General features: G+C 37.2%; 1 protein-coding gene across 1 annotated transcript in view; it reads right to left on the minus strand.

Annotated features, from left to right (window-relative positions):
- Positions 1–13,087: 13,087 nt before the first annotated feature.
- The window catches only part of LOC121296172 (centrosomal protein of 89 kDa-like), a 105,926-nt gene continuing 93,448 nt past the window's right edge, over positions 13,088–25,565 (minus strand). Inside the window, exon 13 of the mRNA XM_041221444.1 lies at positions 13,088–13,539. Within this exon, the coding sequence (XP_041077378.1) occupies positions 13,197–13,539 (343 nt within the window). The 3' untranslated portion in view covers positions 13,088–13,196. The remainder of the gene's footprint in view (positions 13,540–25,565) is intronic.

Consider the following 25,565-nt stretch of genomic DNA (forward strand, 5'->3'; position numbering starts at 1 on the left):
TATATCAGACTACTGTACTGGGAAGCCCAAGAGCGAATGTTGGTGAGCTACTGGTCTCTGCTTGGCAAAGGCCAGCATTGCAGGTGTTTGCTTGAGCTCACAGGGCGCTGCTGCATGGTGTAGGGAAACAGTCTCTGACAATTCTGCTACCTTAACCCAAAGGAGCTTTTTATAGAATGCCCAGTGAAGACCAACAACTTCATGCAGCTGTGGTGGCTGTATGACATGCCTGGACACCACAAGGTCTAAACACTATGAGACCTAAACCCAAGACTTTTTGATGATCAAATTGACCAATTTTCATGCAATGGAATATTAGCCTTTTGAACTAAGCACTCAACCACTGGTCATACAGTGCTGTTTTCACCATTAAAGATTCCTTTAAGGAATGTTTGGTTAAATACTATTTTTTAAAAGCCAGTCTTGCTTAGTTTATCCAAGCTTACAGTTCATGAACTATTATATAGAGGATTTATTAGTGTAATCTCATTTTCAAAGTTTCTTAAAGGAATATTTATTAAAACAGTTCTTATTTACAGTATGTGAATAGGGACATAGCCTTTAAAATTACCGTATATTCAAGTATACCCATAAATGTGACATGCTGTCTACTGCTAGCAGTCAAACAGGCATTACTGAGCGCACAAGCATACAGTATATACCCAGGAGGAGAACAAATATCAACAATGTACATATCCATAGAAACCGTTGCACTTGAAAGATTAACTTATATGTAAAGAAACACTTCCCAGCTGTCTCATTCAAGTAGTAAGAAAGCGATCCTGCTCCCTGCCTCTGGGCATCACTCTCACTATCAGTGTGATGAATTTGGAACAATTTCATTTCAGTCTATTTGAATTTAATTATAAAAATGAACAGGATAACCAGACATCGCTATCTGTTCTCATTGTACTGTCTTGCGTCAGTTTTATTAGGAATAACACGACAATTACTGACCTGTACGACAATTAAAGAGGTAATAATGAAGGCATTCAAAAAAACATTATTCTTACCTCTGTAGCATAGCTGCAAGTCCCTTAACATTTTTTTGTGCAGACGTGCCAAACTCATTCATTGTATATTCACCTCCTGGGCTGCAGGTGTTGGGTTCACATTGACAGCACTACTGTATGTGCAGCAAAGAGAGCTTCAGGTTTTAGGTGGGGTTGAACTTCCATTAATCTACAGTGTGGCAGAACTTCTTCATTTATCTATTTGATCTTTTTATGAAGCAACTAACCTGAGTGGTTACTACAATACAGTATTTTTTGATTTTGTTAAGATGGGAGCTGCTCTTCAATGTTAGTTGCGTATAATAGATATATGTAACATAGGCTAGATCAGCCAAAGGGTCTTTATAGAAGTACAGCAAGAGCCAGTGCCATCTATTGGTCTGATGCTTTAAATTAAGTTTTGTTTTGTTAGCAATACTGCTTTGAACTAAATGGTGCTGGTAGAAAGACTTAGGCGAGAGGGAGGGAGACACTTCACCCAGACAGTGGTGAGGGTATGGAATGGGTTACCTAGTCATGCTGTTCAGGCAGAATCATTTGGATCCTTTGAGACCCAAATTGATAATGTTTTGAAATCAGTCAGCTACTAGGAACTGGACAAACTAAGAGGGGCGAAATGATGGGCCTCATGACTAGACAACCACCAGTACTACACCACAAGTACCAGTACTACATTTTTGTAAACTACTTGTATCTTTTCAGGCATACTACTGTCTTTCTTAAAGTACTTTCTGTTGGTTATCATTCAAGGTTGGCAAATCCCGCTTTTAAGAGCCAACACCAAATCCTGCTTTGAGGTGCCAAAGACTAAGCCTTACTTTTTAAAGGTCTAATGCCCTTCCAGAATTATATTGTGTGTCTGAGACAGACTTTTAATTCTTTCACTTTTAAACTCTACAGTTTCCCTGTAAATAAATACCTCTGTTTATTACTGTAGTAAAACTTAAATAAATGCAACACTGTTATTTTTTAGTTTTAAATATAACTCTGTCCAACAGTTGCTTTTTCTTTTGTAATACAAAAGCTTCCATATTTTTGGATCATAATCATCATCCCAATTAAAGTCAATACATTTCTTATAAGAACTGACACTGTAGACAACTTTTCTAATTTAAATGAAATGCTCGCTTCGGTTGGCAAGTTTTCATTAATTTCTATAATATAATGAGGTAATGGACATTACCCGATATACTCCCTTATTCTGGTACCAAAAGGTATTTCATTAGTTCATTTTGCTCATTATAAAAGGCCTTGGATTCAAAACTGCTGATTACCAGCAAGTCTGTTACTGATTATTGACAAACTAGTTTTTTCATGCTCAGCACAGCCTTGCTACGAGCAGGTAAAGAAGAGGTCACAAAATTTTTTATTTTCCTTCAGTAGGTCCACTGTGTACGAAAGTTATTAAATACAGTTTACACTTTATTGTCTTGTATTCAAACATAACACTCTGTTATAGTAAAACATTTACACTTATATTCTGTTTGAATTATTCTACAATACCTGTGTTTAGCTTAAAGACTACTTTCAGATCAAGCTTATTTCTTTTCTAAATAAGAAACTTGACTGTAAATCCATTAAACTATAGGCTAGTTAATATTGAAAAATATAGCATCATTATTAAGAATTATTAAAATAAGCATTATTAAAACAGGCAAAAACACTTGTTAGTTAAAATATGATATTTCTACTTAATTCAAACATTATTTCTCTTCAGAGTTTATTTCATTCTGTTCCTTATTAGATCAAAATACTTTTTAAAACCTCTGTGCTTAGTTGCAATAAAATCAAATAGTTATAACATACTTTTTAGTTTTAAACATTGGCTCTGTCTTTCTTTTTGTATTTTCAATATCTAGCATCTGTGTTTAGTTCCCCCTGATGCTTGCTCCTGCCAAGGTTACAGGCTTCTGCTCATGATAGTGCATATTAATTTAAAGATAGGGGAAGACCCTATGTTTAAGTCTGACCAGCTTTCAAGAGTGTATGTGCACTTTAATAACAAAGGCACACAGACAAGCCTTTTTTTCTAACATTAACATTTGTTCAATTTTCTTAATTCAAAGTGTTATTATGCTCATAATTTGCTGCTATAATATTTCTGCTTTATATTCTTTTAAAAGACTTTACAGTCATTACAATATTTGTTGCAGTTTCACAAATGTTCAATTTGTATCACAAAGATCAGCCTGCTTCCAATAGCTGTGACAGTCTTGGGTTAGTTTCTGCTCACAATGAGTCAGTTTCTGCTCACAGGTGTGGGTGACAGTCTTTAAAAGCCTGATACCTGCAAAAGCTTAAATCTTGTTAGCTGGGCTCCCATCTCTACATTTTCATTCCCATCATCAGTAGGAAGACTTTAAATAAATTAAGCTGTTTCTATCAAAGAGCCATCCATCTCTGCCGCATACACCTTTCACTCAAAAAAGGAGCTTGCACCTTGTGCAAGGGAAGATGGGATTAGGGTCACTCATGACAGTTCTACATTCTTTACCATTTTGATGGTATTGGTATTTCAGAAATCTGTCATACATATCACCAAGGCTACGTGATTTCAATTACATGCCTGTGTGTGATGTTTTTTCTCCTTCTTTCAATAGTAAATATTGGGTGTCTTCAATAGATCTAAATGACACTGGTGATCTAAATCCCACTCATTTAAATCATTAAAACACTGACTGGAATGCAGTAAGAGACTAGCTTGCACTGACAGACATTTGATTGGCAAAATGATCTAACTGATTTTATTTAAGTTAACCAGGATATTTAATTAGCCTCTGTTTTTGGTCTGTCTCCACTTCATTTTGAACTTTCTCCCCTGGTCCCAATTTCTGTGCTGCTCTTGGTTGACTTTGATTTTAAAGACTTCAGATCAAGCCCCCGCTAATTCTTCTTTCTTCTAAGCTAAATAAATGCAGTTCCCTCCCCTATCTTCGTAGCTCATTCCTTACAGCCCAGGGATTAGTCTGGTTGCTCTTCCTTGGCGGCCTCTCCATATCCACAATGCTCTTTTGATAATGTATTGACCTTCACTAGCATGACATTACCTTGTCTTTCTTTCCAGTCTCCACAAAAGTATAACATTGATTCCCTACAAAGAGTAGAAATGAAGGTCCCCTGTTCAACAGCATTCATTTCTGACTTTCATCAAAATCTATTCTTAAAAATGACCTTTATAAAGATGAACTGGTTTTATAGAATACAGCTGGGGATCAACGTAACAGCAGAGTAGCATTTGGAGGTGTCTCTCTCTGCAGGGTCTCATCAATACAGCGCTGTCGGAAGGAGCTGCAGTTCACTCAGGTCAATGCAGATCTTCTGTTATTGGTATGTTTTAATTCTCTCAGATGTTATCTTCCCAAATTAAACTACACACACACACACACACACACACACCCATAAGTGAGATAATGCCAAGGTTCCTTTAGCAGAAAATAATAATAAGGAACAATAATTATTCCTACAGAAAATAAGGTAACAGCAAAAACATTTCTATAAATGGCTATAATAATAATAATAATAATAATAATAATAATAATAATAATAATAATAATAATAATCTCTATTCCAGGCCACTATCACATGACAGATATATTTTAAAAATGCTCACTATGAGTACATTGTATATTGGTCAGTATTTTAGCACTCCTCTTGGCTAGAATGTCTTTTATTGTAAAGTCCTGAAAATCTCAAATGTTGACAAGGTGGTTGTTCATTTACTAAAACATAAAACCACCAGCCTACTGTATTATTTTATTATTGCAATATTATTTTTTATGGAAGCAATTCAGCTTAAAGGGTTAAAGACTTTGTACATAGGCATTCTGCTTTACATATACTGGCTTCAAAAAGTCACAAGAATAATATCAATATGAAAAGCATTGTTATTGGATAAGTTGCTTTAGGCTTTTTTATTTATTATTTATTGCTTTTTTGACCCATGTTCCTATGATGAGAGCTGTAACACGGCTTCTATTTAAAGATCCATAATATATTCAAGCTTTGTGATTTGTATTTATTTTCTTGTTCTCCAGCTTACATCTCAGCTGAAAGTTTCTGTTTCTTGTGGCAAGGTCGTATTCCCAAAGCACCGGAGACCTGTCTGTGGTATGCTAATTCACAACTCATGCTTGGTTTGATAACAGATGTGCGTAAAAAAAAAAAAAAAAGAAATGCATGTTACAGTTAACAGTATATGTGCTATCTCTTATCTTAGCACTCCTCATACATGTACAGCTGTGGTTTCGCTTCATAAAGTCGAATGAAACCTGCTGCATAATGTTACACCAACATGTTGAATTACATACCGCTTTGTAGTTTTCCATATACTATAAACGAAAAACTGCCAGAATTGAAAAATGTATCATTTCAAAATATAACATACAATACTGTACTACTATTATTTTGTAGTTTCTTTGATTACCCGATGTCAAATAAAAGATCTAAATTATGTTCATATAGTTTTTCTTTTTTTAATAATGTCTCAGTCCTAAAATTCTAGGTGATGCAAAACTTTTGGCCACCAGATAACCAAAAAATAAAAAGTCAACCAATAATACAGAATTACATTAAACTTTTGTATGTTGTAACAAAAACCAAGCATTCTCAGGGGGATCATATAAGGGTAATGGCAACTGTAATGGAATGGTAAGTAAACACAAAGTAAAAGACATGTGCTAAACATCATTGGGTCAGTTTCCATGCAGGGCTATTTACACATAAAGTGGCGATGCGCGTGCATGCTTTGGAGAATTACTTGTGAGAATCAGGTTTGGGGCCAAAAAAAATGACAAAAGAGGAGGATAGGGTAAATCTCATTTACTCGTGTAAATGACGAAAAACATGGGAAAACCACACCCATTTTCACATGGAAACCCGCATTTCACGTGAAAATGTAAATAAACTTGTTTGACATCACTGTAAATATTGAAAGGGAACAGGTCAGTTGTTACTGTGGGTTCCAAGACGGTAAAAAGTAAGTGGCTGATGGGCGGTTTTATGTTTAGCAGTGGTATATTTCACCTTAATAATAATGCAGGCAGTTTTTTTTTAATTAAAATTTTGTTTGTTGCTGTGTGGTTGTCATGCTATATATCTCAAGTAGGTTTACAGTTCTGTATAACACTTACAAATGTACCATGGACTGTATTATCCACTTATAGTATTCAAAGCAACTGTTTCAGAATACCCTTGCTGTAAAAACTACATTAAAGTTAGGAGGCTGTCTGGTCCAGTGGTTAAAGAAACAGACTTATAACCAAGAGGTCCCTAGTTCAAATCCCAGCTCAGCCACTGACTCAGTGTGTGATTCTGAGCAAGTCATTTAATAAACCTCCTTTTGCTCCGTCTTTCAGGTGAGACATTGTAAGTGACTCTGCAGCTGATGCACAATTCACACACCCTAGTCTTGTATGTTGTAAAGCGCTTTGTGATGGTGGTCCACTATGAAAGGTTGTATATAAAAATAAAGATTATTAGAGCAAGTGAGCTGCTTATATGTCTGTACTGAATTCCCTAGATTTTGAGGTGCTGATAAATACAATTGGTGAACTGGATGCTTTGAGGCAGCTCGATCGCCCAAAACGGCTCAACAAACCAATATATCAACAAATTGTTGATGCCGCCTCAGAACGGGGAATACACCGCACAGTCCCACAAGTAAGGGACAAATTAAAAAAAAAAACTTAAGCAGTCCTACCTGCAGGAATGAGCAAAGAGGTGCTGTTCAGGTCCCAGTTTCGGTTCTGGAAAGACATGGACTGTTTATTGGGGCAGCGTCCATGGCAGTTGCAGCTGGCCATTTATTTGACACCTCCCAGTGTGATGCATCTGAAGAGCCATCTTGCTGCCTTGATGAAGGGAACATCTTTTTGCATTTTACATGTACATTTCATAAGCCAGGGATGTAGTGGGTACGCAGAATCACTACAAGAGTGACTACATTCCCGGCATATATATAATATATTCTATATATATAATTATATATCTATATTATAATATAATATATTATATATTATATATACAAATAAAGTAATATTCATGAAATTTACCTGCCAGTGTCATCCACTACTGCTTGGAGAATGAAAGATGCCCAGTACTTCCTGTTGAGGTAATCTCTCAGACATTGCTATGTTTTCATATTTAGAAATTGCAGCTTCATTACATCAGCTTACATTACCTCGTGTACCAGTTCTCTGTGCGCGTGGAAACAACATTTACACGAGCTCTCTGCGAAAACAGCACGACAACTTTACGCACAGCTAATTTACATATCAACCTCCACCTTTCCCCCTCATTTGCATAACGTCGGGTGAAAAGCCGTGAATGGAAACCCGAGAAAGCATTTTGCACGAGACATTTTACTCGAGCAAATATCTCGAGCTAATAAAAAAAAACACGCATGGAAATGCCACCATTGATATCTCAATAGAGATTAATGAGGTTCATTAAATCAATAAAAAAATGATAATGAAAGAAAAACAACTCCCTGCCTTTTTCAATATTTTTGCATACAGAAATATATATTTTAGACTATTATATTATACCTTTACATAGTTTACAATGGTTTTTAATATAAAGTACTTTAACCCTTTCCTGTAAGTCGATCTCATATGGGGAAAGATTAAAATAAATAAATAAAAACTCTTCTAGTCTTTATATGGGGACACATGGAAGCTGCAAATACCTACTAGCTTCATATGAGGATGCCATTTTCCCCATACAAAGCAATGGAAAAAAATTGAAACCAGTTTTTTTTTAAAGCTATTTCAAAGAGTTAAGAAGTATTTGTCGGCATGTACAGTATTAAATGAATACAAACACACCTATTCATTACTGTGTGGATTCCAAAAAGGCAAAAGCTGTCCTTCAACCCCTTTAAAAATGGAGTAACCATCATTGGCAATTAACTTCTGCATTACTGTTTTAAAGCTGATTGGATGCAGATTTTCCTCTCATCCTGGGCACTGACATTTTAGATGAATCAAATAGAGCTAATTATCACAACCTCACTATCATCATTATTGCCAGAGGTTAAAACAACACTGGACAGCACTGATAATGGAACTCTGAGAGAAAAGTACCCAAAGCATTTCCATTGGAATTTCCCAGCTTCCTTTACAGGGGTGCCTAAAATATAGCATTTCTGTTTTTTGGGACTTTTAATCTGGTAGGTGACCCACTGATGTCATGTAAAATTGAGTGATTGTAGAATATTACAGTCTTGACATCACTTGTGTGTCTTCTATGTCATTCTTACTTCATGGATTCCCTTGAGTAAAATTTGTTCCTCTTCCGGGACAAGGAGACCTGTCTGACTTTTTATAGTGGTGCAAGGGCAAGAATTTTTCAGGATCTGGGCTGATACCTGAAACAGAAAATATATACAAAGAGAATCTAAATAGCAAGAAGAAATTGAAGAAGAAACTGTGATTCGTTGCCCTACAACGGTTCTCTTAAGTGAAGGCTAATGTGGATGTGTCTTTTTGTGATATAATAATTAAAACTGTATGCCTCTAAACCATATGTTTAAATTGTACTTAGCTATGTGCTGAAAGACTTATTTTGATAATTTCTGAAAGTCCAGACCTGCTGCAATAATTGTGGTTTTCAGTACCTCACAATCAACAACTTACCATGAGGACCTTACAACATGTCTCAGTAGTAATTAATTGCAAACCAAGCCTATTATAAAGACATGTAAGCATTTCTGGTAGGGATGGTAGGATATAGCATAAACGTATGTATCAAAACAGTAAAGCCGATTGTCTAGTTTTGACCCTAATTTTCACACAATAAATAAACAACTCAAATAATGCAGAACCATTAGCTTTAACCACAAACACCTGTATTAAAATAGTGAAAGAAAACAGAAAAAATAATAATAACTGTAACTTCCACATACAGGAAAAAAGTATTGCAATATATTTCAGTGATAACTACTGTCTGACTCAGTTATTTGACTCATCAAGGTCTTAATAGAAACATATCAGTTATACTCTGCTTCTGTTCTGTTCTTTTTTTAGTCCATTTAAATTCCCTCATCCGCAACAAGTCCCCAGAACAGCACAGGTGAACTGCAAATGAGTGGACATCCTCCAGTCCCGAGACCAAGCCAATTACCTCTTTACAATAGCAAGCAGGCGACCAGGATGCAAACTTATACTCCCCTGACTGTATGACTCACCCTGCACACCCCATGCTTTCACCAGATGAGCTACTCAGTGACCCCATGCTTCTTCTGTTCCGAGTCTGATATGAACCCAATCAGTCACTCAGTCACTTGATGACAGGCTGCATGCTGTGCTGCCCTCTGTTATTGCACGATAACGTTATTTGGAATCCCAATGAAAGTGAACGCCAGAAAGATTCTACTTGTCATATAATGAAAAACTACTGTGATATATCCAATATTATTTATTCTGTTTGTATTATATAAACACTCTAAATATACATCTGATGGTAAGTATTTTCAGATAATACATGTCATTCATAATTGTGTTTACCAGGTGTGCTTTTCAGAAATTAATAGTTATAGCTTACAGAATTACAGTATATATCTGACGATTGCAATTTTAACCAATTGTATTCTGTAATAAAAAGAAAAAAGAAAGAAAAAAGCTCCCACTAATAAGTATTTCGGTTCTTGACCGATGCTCACAAATTAATTGAAGTAACGGCATACTTGGATTTATGTTTTAAAAGGTGAGGCAGATAATAAAACTATGTAACACATAAACACGGTTTTAAATAATGTTTTGTACAAAGGTAATTTATATATAGAAATGTGTGGAGCACTTGGAAAAAGAAAATGTTGATTTGTGTTACCAATATTCATAGTGATCAAATAGAGGATAATGACCTGTTCATGGAGTACATTGCTTATATGGACATCTTCAAATGTTACAGATCCATCTCACCATGAAACCAGTGTGTAAAACTCAATCTTGTCTTGTTCCAGTATCAAACTGGGGGTGCCGTCGGTTATATCTACAGTCTGCAATCCAATCAGCATCCAAACATTTCACAAGTCCAAGATAACCTGTAAGGTTCATATTTTTCTTTAGTTGCTCTTTATTAATTAATTCACAACTTCCACTTCTGCACATAAAGCTGAGGGAAGACAAAGCCACTTTGTGGCTTGGAACTTGATTTCAGGAGACTTGGTTTTCAGGAGCACACCAGGGGAGACAGGGCTTGATACAGCAAAGTTGCCTCAAACACTTTCACTGTCTCCTGGAAGCAAGTTTCAAGCCACTGTTCCTGAAAAGGTGGCTTTGTGTTCCCTCAGCTTTAGACTCTCATCAGTGTGAGTTGAAGAGATCCCAACTAACAAGTCACAAATCTACATGGTTCACTTATAGTTTACTGTGAATGATCATCCAATATTCTGTTCATAAAACACTGTAAGGTGATGTTAGTTTTATAATCTTAAAGTTTGGAAATATGTACATTCCTGACATTTACAGCAAGTGCATTGTTGTTTAGTGCAAGTACCATATTGCAATCTGAATGTAAATGTAAAGGAGGTTCCTAGGAAGAACAAAACAAGACCTTGTAAAAAACAAAACAAAAAACAAACAAACAAACAAACAAAAATAAAGTTATAATGCACAACATCACAGAATACATTATACTGTAATTAAATAACTAATTTAAATGGCATGTTCTCAATTACGTAAACAAGGCGCTTGCACTATAGATGTACCATACACATGGGATATGTGCAAATGTATGCAACATACTTGATATTAAATTTGGACCAATCTATTTATGATTGTTTACATATGAGAATGTCCGGATAATTTTGATCTGAACCCCTGATAATAGACACTCTATTAACATGTAAGTATGCTATTATGCAGCTACAGATTATTATTATAAATAATAACACTGAACAGTAATACATATTTTTGCTCAAGCATAGACCCCTATACTAAAGTGCTACCAATATATCTTTCAGCACAGGTTGAAAGAACGATTGCATTAGCACACGGGTTGGACAAAAGTAGAAGCAGCTGCTCTACCACTGTTAACAAGGTGTGAGATCAATTCATCATTGGAAGGGTGAGCCCCTTTCACAAACGTATGTGCTACATAGCACAGCTCTGTTCAAACTCCATCAGGCAGGCTGTTTACAAGATGCCTCAGAAAATCTGAACGCGCACCGAAAAATAAATAAATAAATAAATAAATCATCGTTTGTGACACTGTCAAAAAAAATAAAATAAAACATGCATTCAAAATTGCAGAAACTTCTTTGTGTTGTCATTCAAGCATTTGTGAATATCCCAACAGAGCCTTGTACTGGGACCAACAATGACTGAGCTGCCCCTGGCCAGTGAGACACTGCTAGAACACTCTCGTAATTCATTTATTTTACAGTACCAGTGATACTAGAGACATAATGCACAGATTCACAGCGATCTGTCAAGTACCACTGCAGTGTATATTTTTTTTATTTTTAGTAAAGTTATAAACAGTTAATGACAGTATAATTGCTGTGCACAGTGAAACCTCGATATTAAGGTCGGTGAAGCTGCCTGGCCTTAATAAGCAGATAGCCTTTTAGTTTTAGTTCTTTAAATGCATCCATGTTTTCAGTTGGTTTTAAAAAGGTTCTTTGTAAATATAGTTGGTAGTTTACAGCAAGTGAGTCTCATTAGGGAGGTTATCTAACAGAAGAAAAATACTGAATACAGGGGTGGCCTTAATATTTAAGGTAACATCGCTGTCAATAAGAGTGAATTGGGACTGTTAAACTATCCTTAAAGTGGCCTTTTTACTCAGATGGCCTTAAAGTTTACATTATTTAAAATAAAAAAGTGCTAATGAAAGTTGCAATGCATGCTGTTCTCTCTATTAGCACAATGCAATTCTTACACATCCCTTATTGTATTGGTGTCAAAGTTAATATTGCTTTCCAGATGTTAATACTATAAGAATGATGGATGCATGTGTTTTTCTCTCTCCATTCACTTCCTTCCTTACACCTGACCCTGAATCGTGCAGCACAGGTAAGACTCAGGGTTGAAATTCGAAGTCCTTAATTTAAAACACGCGGATACCGCAAGGTTTAACTGAATAACGTCACAGAAAGGGATAGAACGTGGGTGCTGTATTTTTTTTTTATTGTTTCTCTGATAGACAGATACTTTGGCTGGTGACTGAATCAGCGTGTCTTACAGTTTTATTCCAACACTGCATGGGGTCATTTGTGTCTGGGAGTCAGGCTCCAGGCTTCCCACATTTGCATTACAGCCTGGTTATTATGTCTCCTTGAACAGTTAATGATAGGGATTATGGGACAAACAGTGGCCAAGCCTTCCTAAAATGTTCAGTTGCAGACTGTGAAGATTTCCATAATATAAGGCTTGTGTAGCCACGGCGACTTGATACAACCTGTTCACTGAACGTAATCAAATGCTCTATGATGTAAATGTGTTTCCTGGTAAAAAAAAAAAAAACACTTTTAAAAATGTCATAGCACATACAGTATTTAATTTAAAGGGGTAGAATCCCATTTAGTTTAACAGAGTTGTTACCTGTTTATCAGCTTTATATGAGTTAAAATATCTTCTATAAAAAACACAGTTTGTGAATACAAGGCCCACTTTTAATATCTGTTATAATTCCTGAGCTATAACCTGTGCTTTAAGATAGATTTATTTAACATCTTACTATTGCACGTACCATGCCTATTTTGGGATCTCAGTAATATAGTGTCAAGTATGTTTCAAGGAGGGCAGAAGCTTGCGTTCCTACAGTCACCTTGGGAATGAGGACTAATTGGATAGTCAACAAGGTTTGTCTGCTTATAAGACACCAATTAATTCTATTTTAGTAAATGGAACACAACTGCAGCTTTAACATTACCTCAGTCTAAATAAATTTATAATACATTACCTAAAGCACAATCATTCATATTTACTGCACTATTGAAGAAAGTCAGTCTGTTCTATTAAATATAGACCTACAATACTGAAAAAAATTAAAACATGAGTGTGTGTGTGTGTGTGTGTGTGTGTGTGTGTGTGTGTGTGTGTGTGTGTGTGTGTGTGTATGTATGTGAGTATTTTAGATTGATTTTTGGTTGATTTTTTGTGCTTTAGAATATGAATCGTACTGACAATCTTTTCAGAAAAAAGGATTCCTGTTTCATGAACAAAACTCCAGCCCATTCTTCTAGCTTTCATCTGATGATGAGATTTGTTGCTGGTCGGAATCTGACTCAAACATGGGGCTTTTCTGCATTCCTTGCTTGGGCTGCCTGCGTTTTGGAGAGGAGACAGCGAGGGCGCTATTCACTTCCAGCAGCTCCAGGGGATAGGCAGTGCCCATGTTTTGCTTCCCGTGGGCTGAGCGCGGGCTCCTTGCTTTAAAGGCTGCTCGACAGCACGGCTCTCCTGAGGCTTCCTCTAGATTGAGGGCCCTGCTCTGGCAGAAAGAATCAAAAAGGGTGTGTTTCATTCTTTTGTTTTCTGTGGAAGCTGACTGCCAAACAATCTTCAGTTCACCTTCCATTTCCCTGAAAAACAGAAAACAAATCACTTATCCCTGTCTCAATTTTCTGTTACAAAATCTGACACCTAAGGACAACTAAGACTGTGATTGAGTAATGTTGACAGTGTTACAGCATAAAGCTGTAGTTTTGAAAGAATCACTTGTAAAAAGTAAACATGTATTTCCTTTTCAAAAAAATGATGGCGCTATACCAGGTTTAGGAGAGCTCTCAGTTTGCAAGCAATGTGAAGGGGAGGAGAGAAATGCAACGGACTACATGAGAGCATGTCATTCATACGAAAAGACTTATTTAAACAAGCATGTGAGTTAAGCATATGAAAAGAAGACATTGGATTGAGATCGGGAAAGGAATGTCATTCCTCCTGTTTGGTAAGTGGGCTTTAAATTGGGCATTTTAACTAAGCAGATAAAAACTAAATGCATACAGTAGCAAATGGATGTGCATGAAATTGCTGCAGATTTACAAGCTGCAGTAAATAAAGTACAATTTTTGTAAACAATCCTTGAAAATATAAAGAGTGAAACTAAAAATAAATAAATTAATTAGTGTTCCAATTAAATGTCACAGAATTCAATCACAGTGCCTGTAAAGTGATTATTTATAAATACAATTATGTAAATAGTTTAATAATTGTATTTATTTATTTATTTTTAATTAAAGGTGCATAATTGAATTGGTTACACAGTTTATGAGTATTTTTCACAGCATCCCCAGACAAAATTGAAGGACTTGCACTTAATGGCAGAATATCAGCACAGACCTCTTCTTATTTCAGAGGGCAAACACTTGCGCTGTCATTGAGAACATCACCCCTCCCAGACTTATGCCATCATAATAATTAATGAACTACAAATGCAGATATTTATTAATCAAATCGGACATAAGTCACTGTCAGTTAGCTAATGCGTAATCTTTCAAAGCAAAGTGCTAGTATTTAAATTATTTGAACACTCCAATCAAACTGCATTTGAGATAGAGCTACACAGGGTATGAATACCTAAGCAGTGCTTTTTATCTTGTTAAGTTGGTCCAACTATGATATTCAGTCCAACAGGTGTTGAAGAATTTACTATGTTGTTTAGTAAGGCAAACCTTAGATAGCAGTCAATTAAATATCTGGGGTTCATTCAATGGGTCTAAAATACCATCACTATACTAGGTGTTAAAATAAATAAATAAATGATAGAAGCTTTATTCTCATTATCATGGTACTCAAAGATCTAGATTTTAAGCATCTAAACAGTAGTATTTTGATCTACCCCTGATTAGTTCAAATGACTAGACCCTGTGATATCTACAGATATGCTAAAGTTTCCAATAAGTCAAACAAGACACAATTGGGCAGAAACTAACAAACTCAGAAATGCATACACTTTAATTCAGCAAGTTCTCTAGACCAAGAAAATAGACACACTTGAAAAGGAGACAGTAATTAAGGGGCATTGATATATGTAATAAGTCCCAATACTTATTGAGGGAAGTGCATATCTGAAATGTCTTTGTGAACCATCCTGGTTAATTTTTTTCCTGATATAACAAATAAAGTTGAAATTGACATACTGTATTCTTGTCACAGCTTTAATCATTTCAGCAGACTAGGTGAAGGTCTACAGTGCGCTAGTGCTGTCACAATTCTGAACAAATGGCAATCTGCACATCCTGTCTGTGGCTATTATTCATATTCTTGCACATTTAATGGTGATTCATGTGCCCCCTCCTTTGCTGAATCATTGTAAGGACACGTTGCAGAATGTAATAACATTTCCTTTCCCTGTTAGTGTAACTCCTGTGAGCCATGTCAACACTGGCTGTCATTTATCATGACTCTTATGCAGACCCTAGGTAAAGCATATGTCACCAGTGTACAAATACACCGAACCATTATTTATTTATTTTTTATTTAAGTTTTTTAAATCAATTAGCTCAGATTCCCCAAGGATCATGGTCGGACAAAAAAAAAATCAGTGTCCTATTTTAAGACAAGATTTTTTTCAAGTTAAATCAGAATGTTCAATGGATTTTGTCTTGTATGCAGCATATATGTTTACATCAATGAATTAAAAACAATTTCATAGCTAGATAAGGCAGTTCATTTAAACAAAAAAGTGTCACATTTCTTCTCTTTTCTTTTTTTCTAATTGAGTTCAGGCGATGCTCTTCAGTTTTTAGTTGCCTGCCACAGACATAAGTAACATTGGTTACATCAACCAAAGTGTCTATAAAATTAAGAGCATGTGTCTTCAAGTGCTCACCTTTCTTTGCATCGTTCTGTATAGCTGGCAATACATAGCTGTTCACTAGATGGTGGTGGCACTTAGAAATATAAAGATACCTTGGTTAATCTAGCCTATGTTCCATATATCTACTGCAGGAAAGAAATACTAAACTCAGGTAAAAGCAGACAATATTAAGTCAATGGTATTTAATTTTAAATTGAGATGATTTGCTCTCTTCATCAGCTCTACATTTACAGAATTGCCCTCAGCTAAATGCTTTGGATTAACAATGGATTCTTTATTATCATTATTGAACTGTCCCACAGCATTATGTACCAGCAAATACAATCAGCAGCACGCATCTAGCTGCATAATATATAGGAGGCCGTGTGGTCTGCTGGGTAAAGAAACAGGCTTGTAACCAGCAGGTCCCCGGTTAAAATCCCAGCTGAGCCACTCACTCATTGTGTGACCCTGAGCAAGTCACTTAACCTCCTTGTGCTCCGTCTTTCGGGTGAGACTGTTGTAAGTGACTCTGCAGCTACATAGTTCACACACCCTAGTCTCGTATCTTGTAAAGCGCTTTGTTTCAGCCACACGCGTAAACGTGGCAGAAAAAAAATAAAAGGAACGAATTGGTGATGTGTTTCCTTTTCATACTGAAATGTTTTCCCCTCTTTTCTGTCCTAGAAAAACAAATAAAGAGAGACGGACCATGAAATGGGAGGGAGCGTCTCTGAGTCAAGGCTGGGGTCTGGTGGAAGAATGCTGCAATGGTAACAAACTCCAGTCGAAGGGAGTGGGAACGCAGTGTGACCGAGGGAGCGAGGTTACTGGGCCGACCAGGGCAGAGGTTATTCCAGCCCCTCTCAATGTACCGGATCTGTGGTACTCAAGCGGGGACTTAGTGTGGGGCCAACATAATGACCCGTCACTGGTGCACGCTTGGGGGCAAGGATGTTGATGGCGCTGGGGTGAAGGTATATCCACATTTCAGTATTAAGGGGCAATTACTGTATAGGGTAAACCTAGCCGCGGACACAGGATAGCCTGTAACACAATTGTTGGTTCCCCCGTATTGTCGAACTGAGGTCATGAGGCTGGCACATGATATCCCTTTTGTGGGGCACCTTGGGGTGGGAGGAGCACAAAGGCTCATCCAAAAATGTAGTGAATTATGTGCTCCTACTAAGAGATCGCCTGGATTTGGTCAGTTGTTTGGCCCAGGAGAACCTCAGATTGGCTCAGCACCGACAGCAGCAGCATTACAATAAAAATGTACGGATTCGAACCTTTCGACCAGGGGACAAGGTAATGCTGCTACTTCCATCATTAGAGTCAAAACTGTGTGCTAAATGGCAGGGACAGTACGAGGTGATTCGGGCTATAGGAAAAGTAAATTATGAAATTAGACAGCCCGATCGCCGGAATGAACGTGGAATTTATCATGTTAATTTGTTAAAGCCCTGGCAGGCAAGGGAGGTCTTATTTATAGCCCCAGGCAATATGGAGGATGATTTAAGCCCCTGTCCAGAGACTCCTAGCACAAGAGTGATTTCAATGGAGGAACAGTTGGTTCTGGATCAGCAAAAAGAGCTGCATAAGCTTATTGAGGAGTTCAGCGATGTTTTTTCTGATGTGGCCGGCAAGACAAACTTAATTGAATATGACATTATCTCTCCACCAGGTGTCACAGTGCGAGAGTGGAGTTCGCAAAGAGGTATGGGATATGCTCAAGCTTGGGGTGATTGAACCATCCAGGAGCGAGTGGTGCAGTCCAGTTGTCATAGTGGCCAAGAAAGACAGCACCAACCGCTTCTGCGTGGATTTCAGAAAGGTAAACACTATTGCTAAGTTCGATGCATATCCCATGCCTCGGGTCGATTAACTTTTAGACAGACTGAGAAAAGTGAGGTTTATTTCCACTCTGGACCTGACGAAGGGATACTGGCAAATCCCTTTAACCCACAGCTCCAGAGAGAAAACAGAAGGGCTGTTCCACTTTAAAACCATGCCATTTGGGCTACATGGTGTGCCCGCTGCCTTTTAGAGACTGATGGACCAGGTTTTACGCCCACATCATGAATATGCAGCAGCGTATATTGATGATGTGGTGATTTACAGCTCCGCCTGGCGAGAGCATTTGGCTAGGGTTGCAGCCGTTCTTCAGTCTCGAAGGGCAGCCTGGCTGACAGCTAACTTGAGGAAATGTGCATTTGCCAAAATAGAGACTCAATATTTGTGATTTTTAATGGGGAATGGAAGAGTGAGACCTGTGGTCACCAAAATCCAGGCTTTGGTAGATGCAGTGATCCCCAAAACCAAGACTCAGGTAAGGCCACTACTGGGCTTAGCCGGTTATTACCGCCGTTTCATCCCCGAGTACGCCACAGTGGTTAACCTGTTAGTCGACCTCACCAAAAAGAGTGCCCCAAATTTAATTCAATGGTCAGTTGAGTGTCAGGGGGACGTTTGATATTATTAAGCGTCGACTTTGCCAGGCCCCCACTCTTATTACTCCAGATTTCACCAAGAGATTCATCCTCCACACTGACGCATCGGATGTAGGTTTGGGTGCAGTCTTGTCCCAAAAAGTAGCTGGAGTAGAACACCCGATATTGTACCTGAGCAAAAAGATGTTACCTCGGGAACGTAACTACTCCGTAGTTTAAAAAGAGTGTTTGGCCATTAATTGGGCTACTCACTCTTTACGATACCACCTGCTGGGACACTCATTTGATCTGGTCACAGACCACACCCCACTCACGTGGTTAAGCACAATGAAGGACAGCAATGCCAGGATAACTCGATGGTATCTGGCATTGCAGCCCCACATGTACAATATGATACAGCGAACAGGGAAAGAACACCAAAATGCGGATTATTGTGTACTGCCGGGGATTTATTAGTTGAAGGTCACCAGACCTGGAAACGGCACAATAAACACTTATTCACTAAATGACCGTTGTCTGTTCATCACTCCTGCACCGCAACACCGCAAACCTGTTTTTCTGACTTTATGTGAACAAAAAGACACACATTTGCCCGTTCTCCCACTGGAAATAGTGATATTTTGAAATATCACTGTCCTGGTCACAAAAGCAAAGTTTGTGGGGAATAATAGCCATTTTCTATACTTTTGAGGCATAAGCAATTAGGAAATAACACTTACTATTCAGGAACAAAAATTGTGTTACATAGTGTTATTATTACTGACAATCTGCACACTCTTTATGCTTTATTGATTGACATGACTGTCCTTTCTGACATCTTTTGTAAAAGCAGTCAAATAACTGACATGGGGTTGAGGGGATTGGGTTGTCATTTCACTGAAAATTCACAAAATAAATGCCTTTATTTTCCACTATGGACAAATAGCAGGTACATTTGCTACTTAATATAACAAGTAGAAAATAGTCAAGTTGCCCACTGTGGAAAACAAGCCCCAGTGTAATCAATTTAACTCTACTGGCATGGGCTGATCTAATTGCTTTTAGAATCCCCTGGTCGATCTGATTGGCCAAACAAAGCACACGGTCTACCTTTGTTATTCCCCTATTAAAAATGATGGATTGGTTTGAAAACCATATTACCTGGACCCACTGCAATGATGCTTTTTGAAGTTTGATAAATCTCACAAATTGAGCAAGAAAAGAAAGCATCTAGCCAAAGTTATTGTGTTATCTTGTTAGAATATCCAATTTTGTTCCCTCAATTATTTCATCACAAAAGTCCATTGGAAAGTGTATTTTGCATACTCCAACAATCTGGAATAACCTCTCTTCTGAAATAAGTCAAACTCTCCTTTTGTAAGAATTCGGAACCACATAACATGTAGCTTATATTTATTGTATTACTGAATGAATGTCAAATGAAACCTGCTGTTATTACTCTGGGGCACCCCTGTAAATTAGATACTCCATCTCAAGGTTGTATCCTGGACTGAAAAATAAACACATAAATAAATATGCTATGTCATGATATAATAACACATTGTATTTTGAGTGGGTGTGTATTTGTGTGTGTGTGTGTGTGTGTGTGTGTGTGTGTGTGTGTGTGTGTGTGTGTGTGTGTGTGTGTGTGTGTGTGTGTTTATGTGAATGTAGTGTGCATGGAAAATGAGAACAATGATCTACAGTGAGAGAGAAGAGATTGGAGACCTATGGGTCCCTGGAGGACAGGCCTGCTCGGTAGGTGTCTGCTTGAGCTCTGAGCCCCATCCTGCCGGATCCACTGTCAAGAGCGACAACATGGATGAGGAGACCTTTACTGTATGTGAAGATTTTGAGATGTATTATATATATGAGACCACACAGATATTATTTGACTGAGCTGTATTCAAACACAGGTCTCCAGAGGTGAAAGGAATGAAAAGTCAACCATAGTGCCCTATAATCTATTTGAATCACTGACATCCAAATCTCTTTAGTCAGTGGAAACTGGAATTGACATAAAGCCAACAACAACAACTAATGAACTCTTAGTCTGTCACACGTCCTCTATGTAAATTCTCACGATAGTATAGTGAGTCATTAATTAAGAGTCTGAAATTGAACGGCCTCTGCTTCATTGCTTCTGCTTACTAAAGCTCTCCATTAGCAATTGTGTCAAAGAGTTCAAGCTGCATGGCAACCTGCTGCCAGTTCAGAAATTCTACAGTCCAGAGTAATCTTCCAGACAGCAATTAAATCAATGCACCAACAGTTTGACAGTGAAAATGTACTTAGTTTTTCATTTTTGTGTTTCGGAGAAAATGCTTAAGAGAAAGCCTGCAACCAATAAACACTGAAAAAATCCTGAAACAAGAAAAAAAGAGCCTTTCTGATCTCTTTGGTACTCAAGTTTTCATGAGTCATGGGCCATGTGGTGTATGCAAGCTGTTTGGGCTTTTAGTGGTTATACCCCTTAACTCTGGAATAGCCTAAAAGCCTAGGGATTCTGAGACTGTGACCGTTTTTAAAACTAACTTAGCTTATCAATGAAATTAAATCAGAATTTTGGCTAGGCCAATGGGGAAATAATAAACAGAAAAAGTAATTAAAAAAACAGAAGCCTATTTTAATTAAAAAACTGTTAGATGTGTTTTGTGCAAGAATTCCTAGGCTTTAAAAAAAAAAACAAAAAAAAAAAACAACACAACTCAGTGGGTGGGAGACCACCCACTTCATTGCAGCAAAACAGATACATTTATTATAGTCTAAATAAAACCAAACAGTTGGAAAAAAAAAAAAAAAACGTGAACTAGACAGCAAGACTCTGCCTGCCCGCCAAAAAAGAAAAACAAAAAAGCAAGGGATCTGTTGGTTTGTGCATTTTGCCTCAGAAAAGCGTGAAAGTCACATTAATTTAGATCTTGATTCAAATCTCTATTGAGAGGAGAGGTGGTATTGATGTTTCTTATTTTAGCTTCTAGACACACTCAGTCAAAGATGCTGTTAATAACCAAACTGGAACATTATTATTGTTGTTTCTTCTCCCTATATTCTGGGTTTCTCAAAATCGTTACACACACTATAATCATTCAATTTTGCAGGAACTCTAAAATCTCACCCCAATTTAGTCTCCTCCTTCAGCTAGCAGGCCACTGTGTTTTACATTTGAACATTGTTCCACTTAAATGGCTAGTGAATGGTGCTGAAACCCTGAAAGCAACAATTCTTCCCAGTTGCTCTCCAAGGTTCTGAACCAGCCAAGGATTCTTACTTGATCTCCCGGGACTTGAACTTAATGGACAATCTTCTGGAGCACAGAAACCAAACTCCAGCATTTTTATTTTGTAATACCTGCGTTTGATTTTTGCAAATATGTGCTACTTGTGCCTACTTACTGACTAAATGCAGGCGTGAGTGATTTAAATCTCATTTGCTATTGCAGTCAATACCTTCCTTTCTGATGTGCAAAACACTACAGTTACCCTCAGTTGAAACATGCATATCACCCCAGAGAGCCAGAATGCTATATTGCACTCCCAAAGGCAGCCTGCTTCAAATATACACAAACATGTGATAAGAGACAAGCTTGAACTAGCTGGAAGTTATCTCATTGCTTTGCTGATGTAGTTATTTGAATTAAGGAGAACATTTGTTGATTACGTTAATAGCAGGAATACAGTATGTGTGCTGAGGGAGATCAGAAAAATAAATTGCATTTACATGAATGTACAGATTTGTGTATCAGATGATCACAGACTGAATTTTGTTCCCATTTACTACAGCGCTCTCTTAAAAACTAGTTCATAGGAACTCTTGAATAATCCTTTTCATGGAAAGTCACGATATAGCTTAATAAATTCACAATGAAAAATAACTGACAGAGATCAACAAAAACATATTTTTTTTGTATCTATCTTCACAGCATGAGCAAACCAGAGGAAGAGGCAACAGTATTGGAAAAAAACAACAGCAAACCCCAAACACCACATACAAGCTACTGCATACAGTAACCTAGCCAGGAAGGGGTCTATTATTTTGTTAAATAAAGAAAACTCAATAAATCAATGTTGACTTGGATTAGCACCACAGTCCAAGTCTGGATTAAAAGAGACAAGTGAATAATGGTGAGACGAGCTTGACATGTACTAAGGTGTAATCGGAGTCCAATGGGACCTGGCTATACACTTTCTAAATTGACGTTTAGAAATATCATTTTCTTATTCAGGATGTCCCTGAATTGTCCTAATTAGACTTTGGGGATAATTAGGTTTAGGAACATTACTGCTTCATTTTGTAATGGCTTTCTCAGTTTATCTGTACATTAATATGAAAGTGTTTTGATGACATTTGGTTTGTTTCTATCTGCAGCAAACCTATTTGAATTGGGAATTGGGTGAAACCTATTAGGATTGCAGGCTGGATGGAACTGGCTAATGTCGCCGAAAGTGCCACTTGCCCAGTCGCTGGCTATAATTGCTAATAATCATATCATAACACTTCATCATCACATGGGAAAGGTGGCCCAAAGTGCCACTGGTCCTGCCACTGGCATGATTGTCATTAACCCTTTCAGTAGTACGAACACACCGATATATTCACTGCTCTCTGGTCCCCAGGGAACCGCAACGTTCTGCAACTTTAAACTTGAATTACTGAGCCTACAAAACCCCTGATCACATAATATTGTAACACTAGGTTTCTGTAACACCTTTTATTGGTCTTTTGCGCCCTCTGCTAGATATTGATTGAATTACATATAATAAACCCAGTCACAAAAATGTCAACAGTGTTTGTAAACCGACAAAAATCGCTCAGTGAGAAAGAAGTATTAGTAATAATACTGAATTCAGACTCCCATTTCAATTCAAATACATACAATTCTTCCACTGAAGACATAAGAGAAGAATATTTACCATCAGCATCAAGGGACAGCAAAGCTCTGTGCGTTGCTCCATGCTCCTAGGAGAAACATACGCTGAAGCACTAGACACTCTCACTCCCTCCGTTTACCCGGATATGATTTATTCATCTCTCTCTCTCTCTCTCTATCTCTCTCTCTCTCTCTCTCTCTCTCTCTCTCTCTAGTTCAGCCTTTTTTTTGTTAGGATGTGTTGTTGTGGTTGTTCCACCCTATTGTTTTTTGTTTATTGCCTACATGTTATTTTTTAGTCAAAACATTTCCTTATGACTAGATAAAAATATATAATTGTTTTAGCGTAAAAATTATTTGTCTGTATTTCGTCAGTATTCATTACATACATACAAACTGGTTTGTATGCTGTACTCGTAATAATCAAGTGCTTGCAGAAGACACAAAAAATAAATAAATAAATAAATTCACTGCCGTAGGACCGGCAGTGCATTTTAGAACTCACCACTCAAAGGGTTAATCAGTAAGCATTACATTATAATCAGCCAGTACATGGGGCAGTGGAATGTGGCCCAGAGTGCCACTTGTCCTGCTTGCTGGCAACAGCGTCATCAAGCAATAATTGTTCACCTGAGTCAGCCAGCACACAAGCAGCTCCAGAGCTCAATGGACAAGGCCACGAGCCAAAAAGTATGTTACATTCTCTCGGTCCTTCTGTCAAAATACAATAAAGATTTGGTTAAATCAGTCTTTGGTGGATGTCTGCTTTCTGAATAACTAGGTTAAAATTACAGGTCATGCTGGTTTCAGTACTGAAACAGATGTTTATTTCTACAGTTAAGAGAATAAGGTTGCAAATTTAATTGCAGACAGTGGACAGGAATGGTACTGTCTCCTAAACTTGTTAGTTTAAAGAAAAATAGTTTTAGATTTATAGCAAGGTAGTGAAAGTCAACACATTTCACATTGCAGTTTGCAGTTTGCATTAGAATTTAAAGCAATGATACACAGTATGCATACCGGACTGTCCTATACTTGAAAAGAAACCAAATGAAGACATAACTTCTGCTATGTTCAATGTAGTTCAAACACACAAAAGATAAAATAGGATAAGTTCATGTTATTAGCATTTTGAACACAAAAGCGGCACTCTTTAGTTGTAATAAATAAGCTTGTAACACATTACATCTAGTGTTGTTTTAATATTGATGTCTAATCTATCAATCAGTGTATGTGCACGATTAATTAATTATGTATCTTATGTACTGAGGTCCCAAGTGGTATACATCTGCAGAAATACTCAAAAAACACCTCCTCTGAGAGTTCCACACCAATATCTGGAGACCAAATAATGTTTCCAGATGTTTCATAAAACATATATGGATTAGTCTTTGGCTTAATGCCATACAATCCTTTGAAGGACACTATATCCTTCTCTGTGACAATTTTTCCCACTATACATCTCAATTCCAGTCCATTTTAGTATAATATTCATAATAAGCTCATGTAGAACTAATTGGAATAAAATGATACTGTATCTTTATAGTTGAATTATGAAGAAAATGAAAAGCACCTGTTTGACACCCACACTCAAGGTTTAAATTTCTTTTAGCTTGGATGAATGTCTTCCATGGAAATTAAAAATTAATATGAAAATAATAAATACCCTGTCCTTGAAGCAACATTTAGAGACCAGAATTGCAATGAAATAGGAATTGAAAAATATATTAATTGCAGAGCGTAAAGGTAACAAAAGATCTTCTAAATAAAAGCTTGTCATTTTGAGCGGCACAGTTTCCTGGAGACGTTAACTGAGGAATACGAGAAGGTCTCTTGTACATCAACCTCTACCCCAGTGGTGGTACAGGCTCAGGTTCATAATAACAATGTCTTCTTTAAACTGCAGTGATTATATCAACCCTTTTAAAATATTTCAACCAAGCTTCAGCAGGAAACTACAGAATAACTTTCTTTTTGAAGAGCAAGCAGCAAGCAGCTTCAAAAGCAGTTTGAATATCTTTTTGAATGTTTTATTTTATGGTATTCAGTACTTATGATTCTCCAGACAAGCTCAAAGCAAGTTGAAAGCCAAAAAAAAAGGCATCTTAAGAGAAAAATGATAATACCGGAACTCATTATTTGAACAAAAGAACCCAAGGCCACTTTGATTCCAAACACCATGAAAGAGTAATGGAAATATTCAAAAACAATTCAATTGACATTTGAAGTTACCTACTCTTAACAATGCAGCCTAAAGCAGTTTCTTGAATATCAAACTGTATGATATTCATTGAAAAGCTTTGTGAATTGATCCCATGATTGAGAGTGTACATTTGCTTCCAGAATATCTATGACAATTAAATGAAGGATGCTTTTGATAGGCAACAGCTTGTCTTGAATAGCTGAAATGTATTGAACAGCTATTATTTTGCCCAGATTTAAGGGGGTTCACGTTAGTCAGTTTTTTCCATTTCCCCTTGCTACAAACACTACTGGTACTGATACAAATGC

The sequence above is a fragment of the Polyodon spathula genome, chromosome 21 (assembly GCF_017654505.1).
Source record: "Polyodon spathula isolate WHYD16114869_AA chromosome 21, ASM1765450v1, whole genome shotgun sequence".
Lineage (NCBI taxonomy): Eukaryota > Metazoa > Chordata > Actinopteri > Acipenseriformes > Polyodontidae > Polyodon > Polyodon spathula.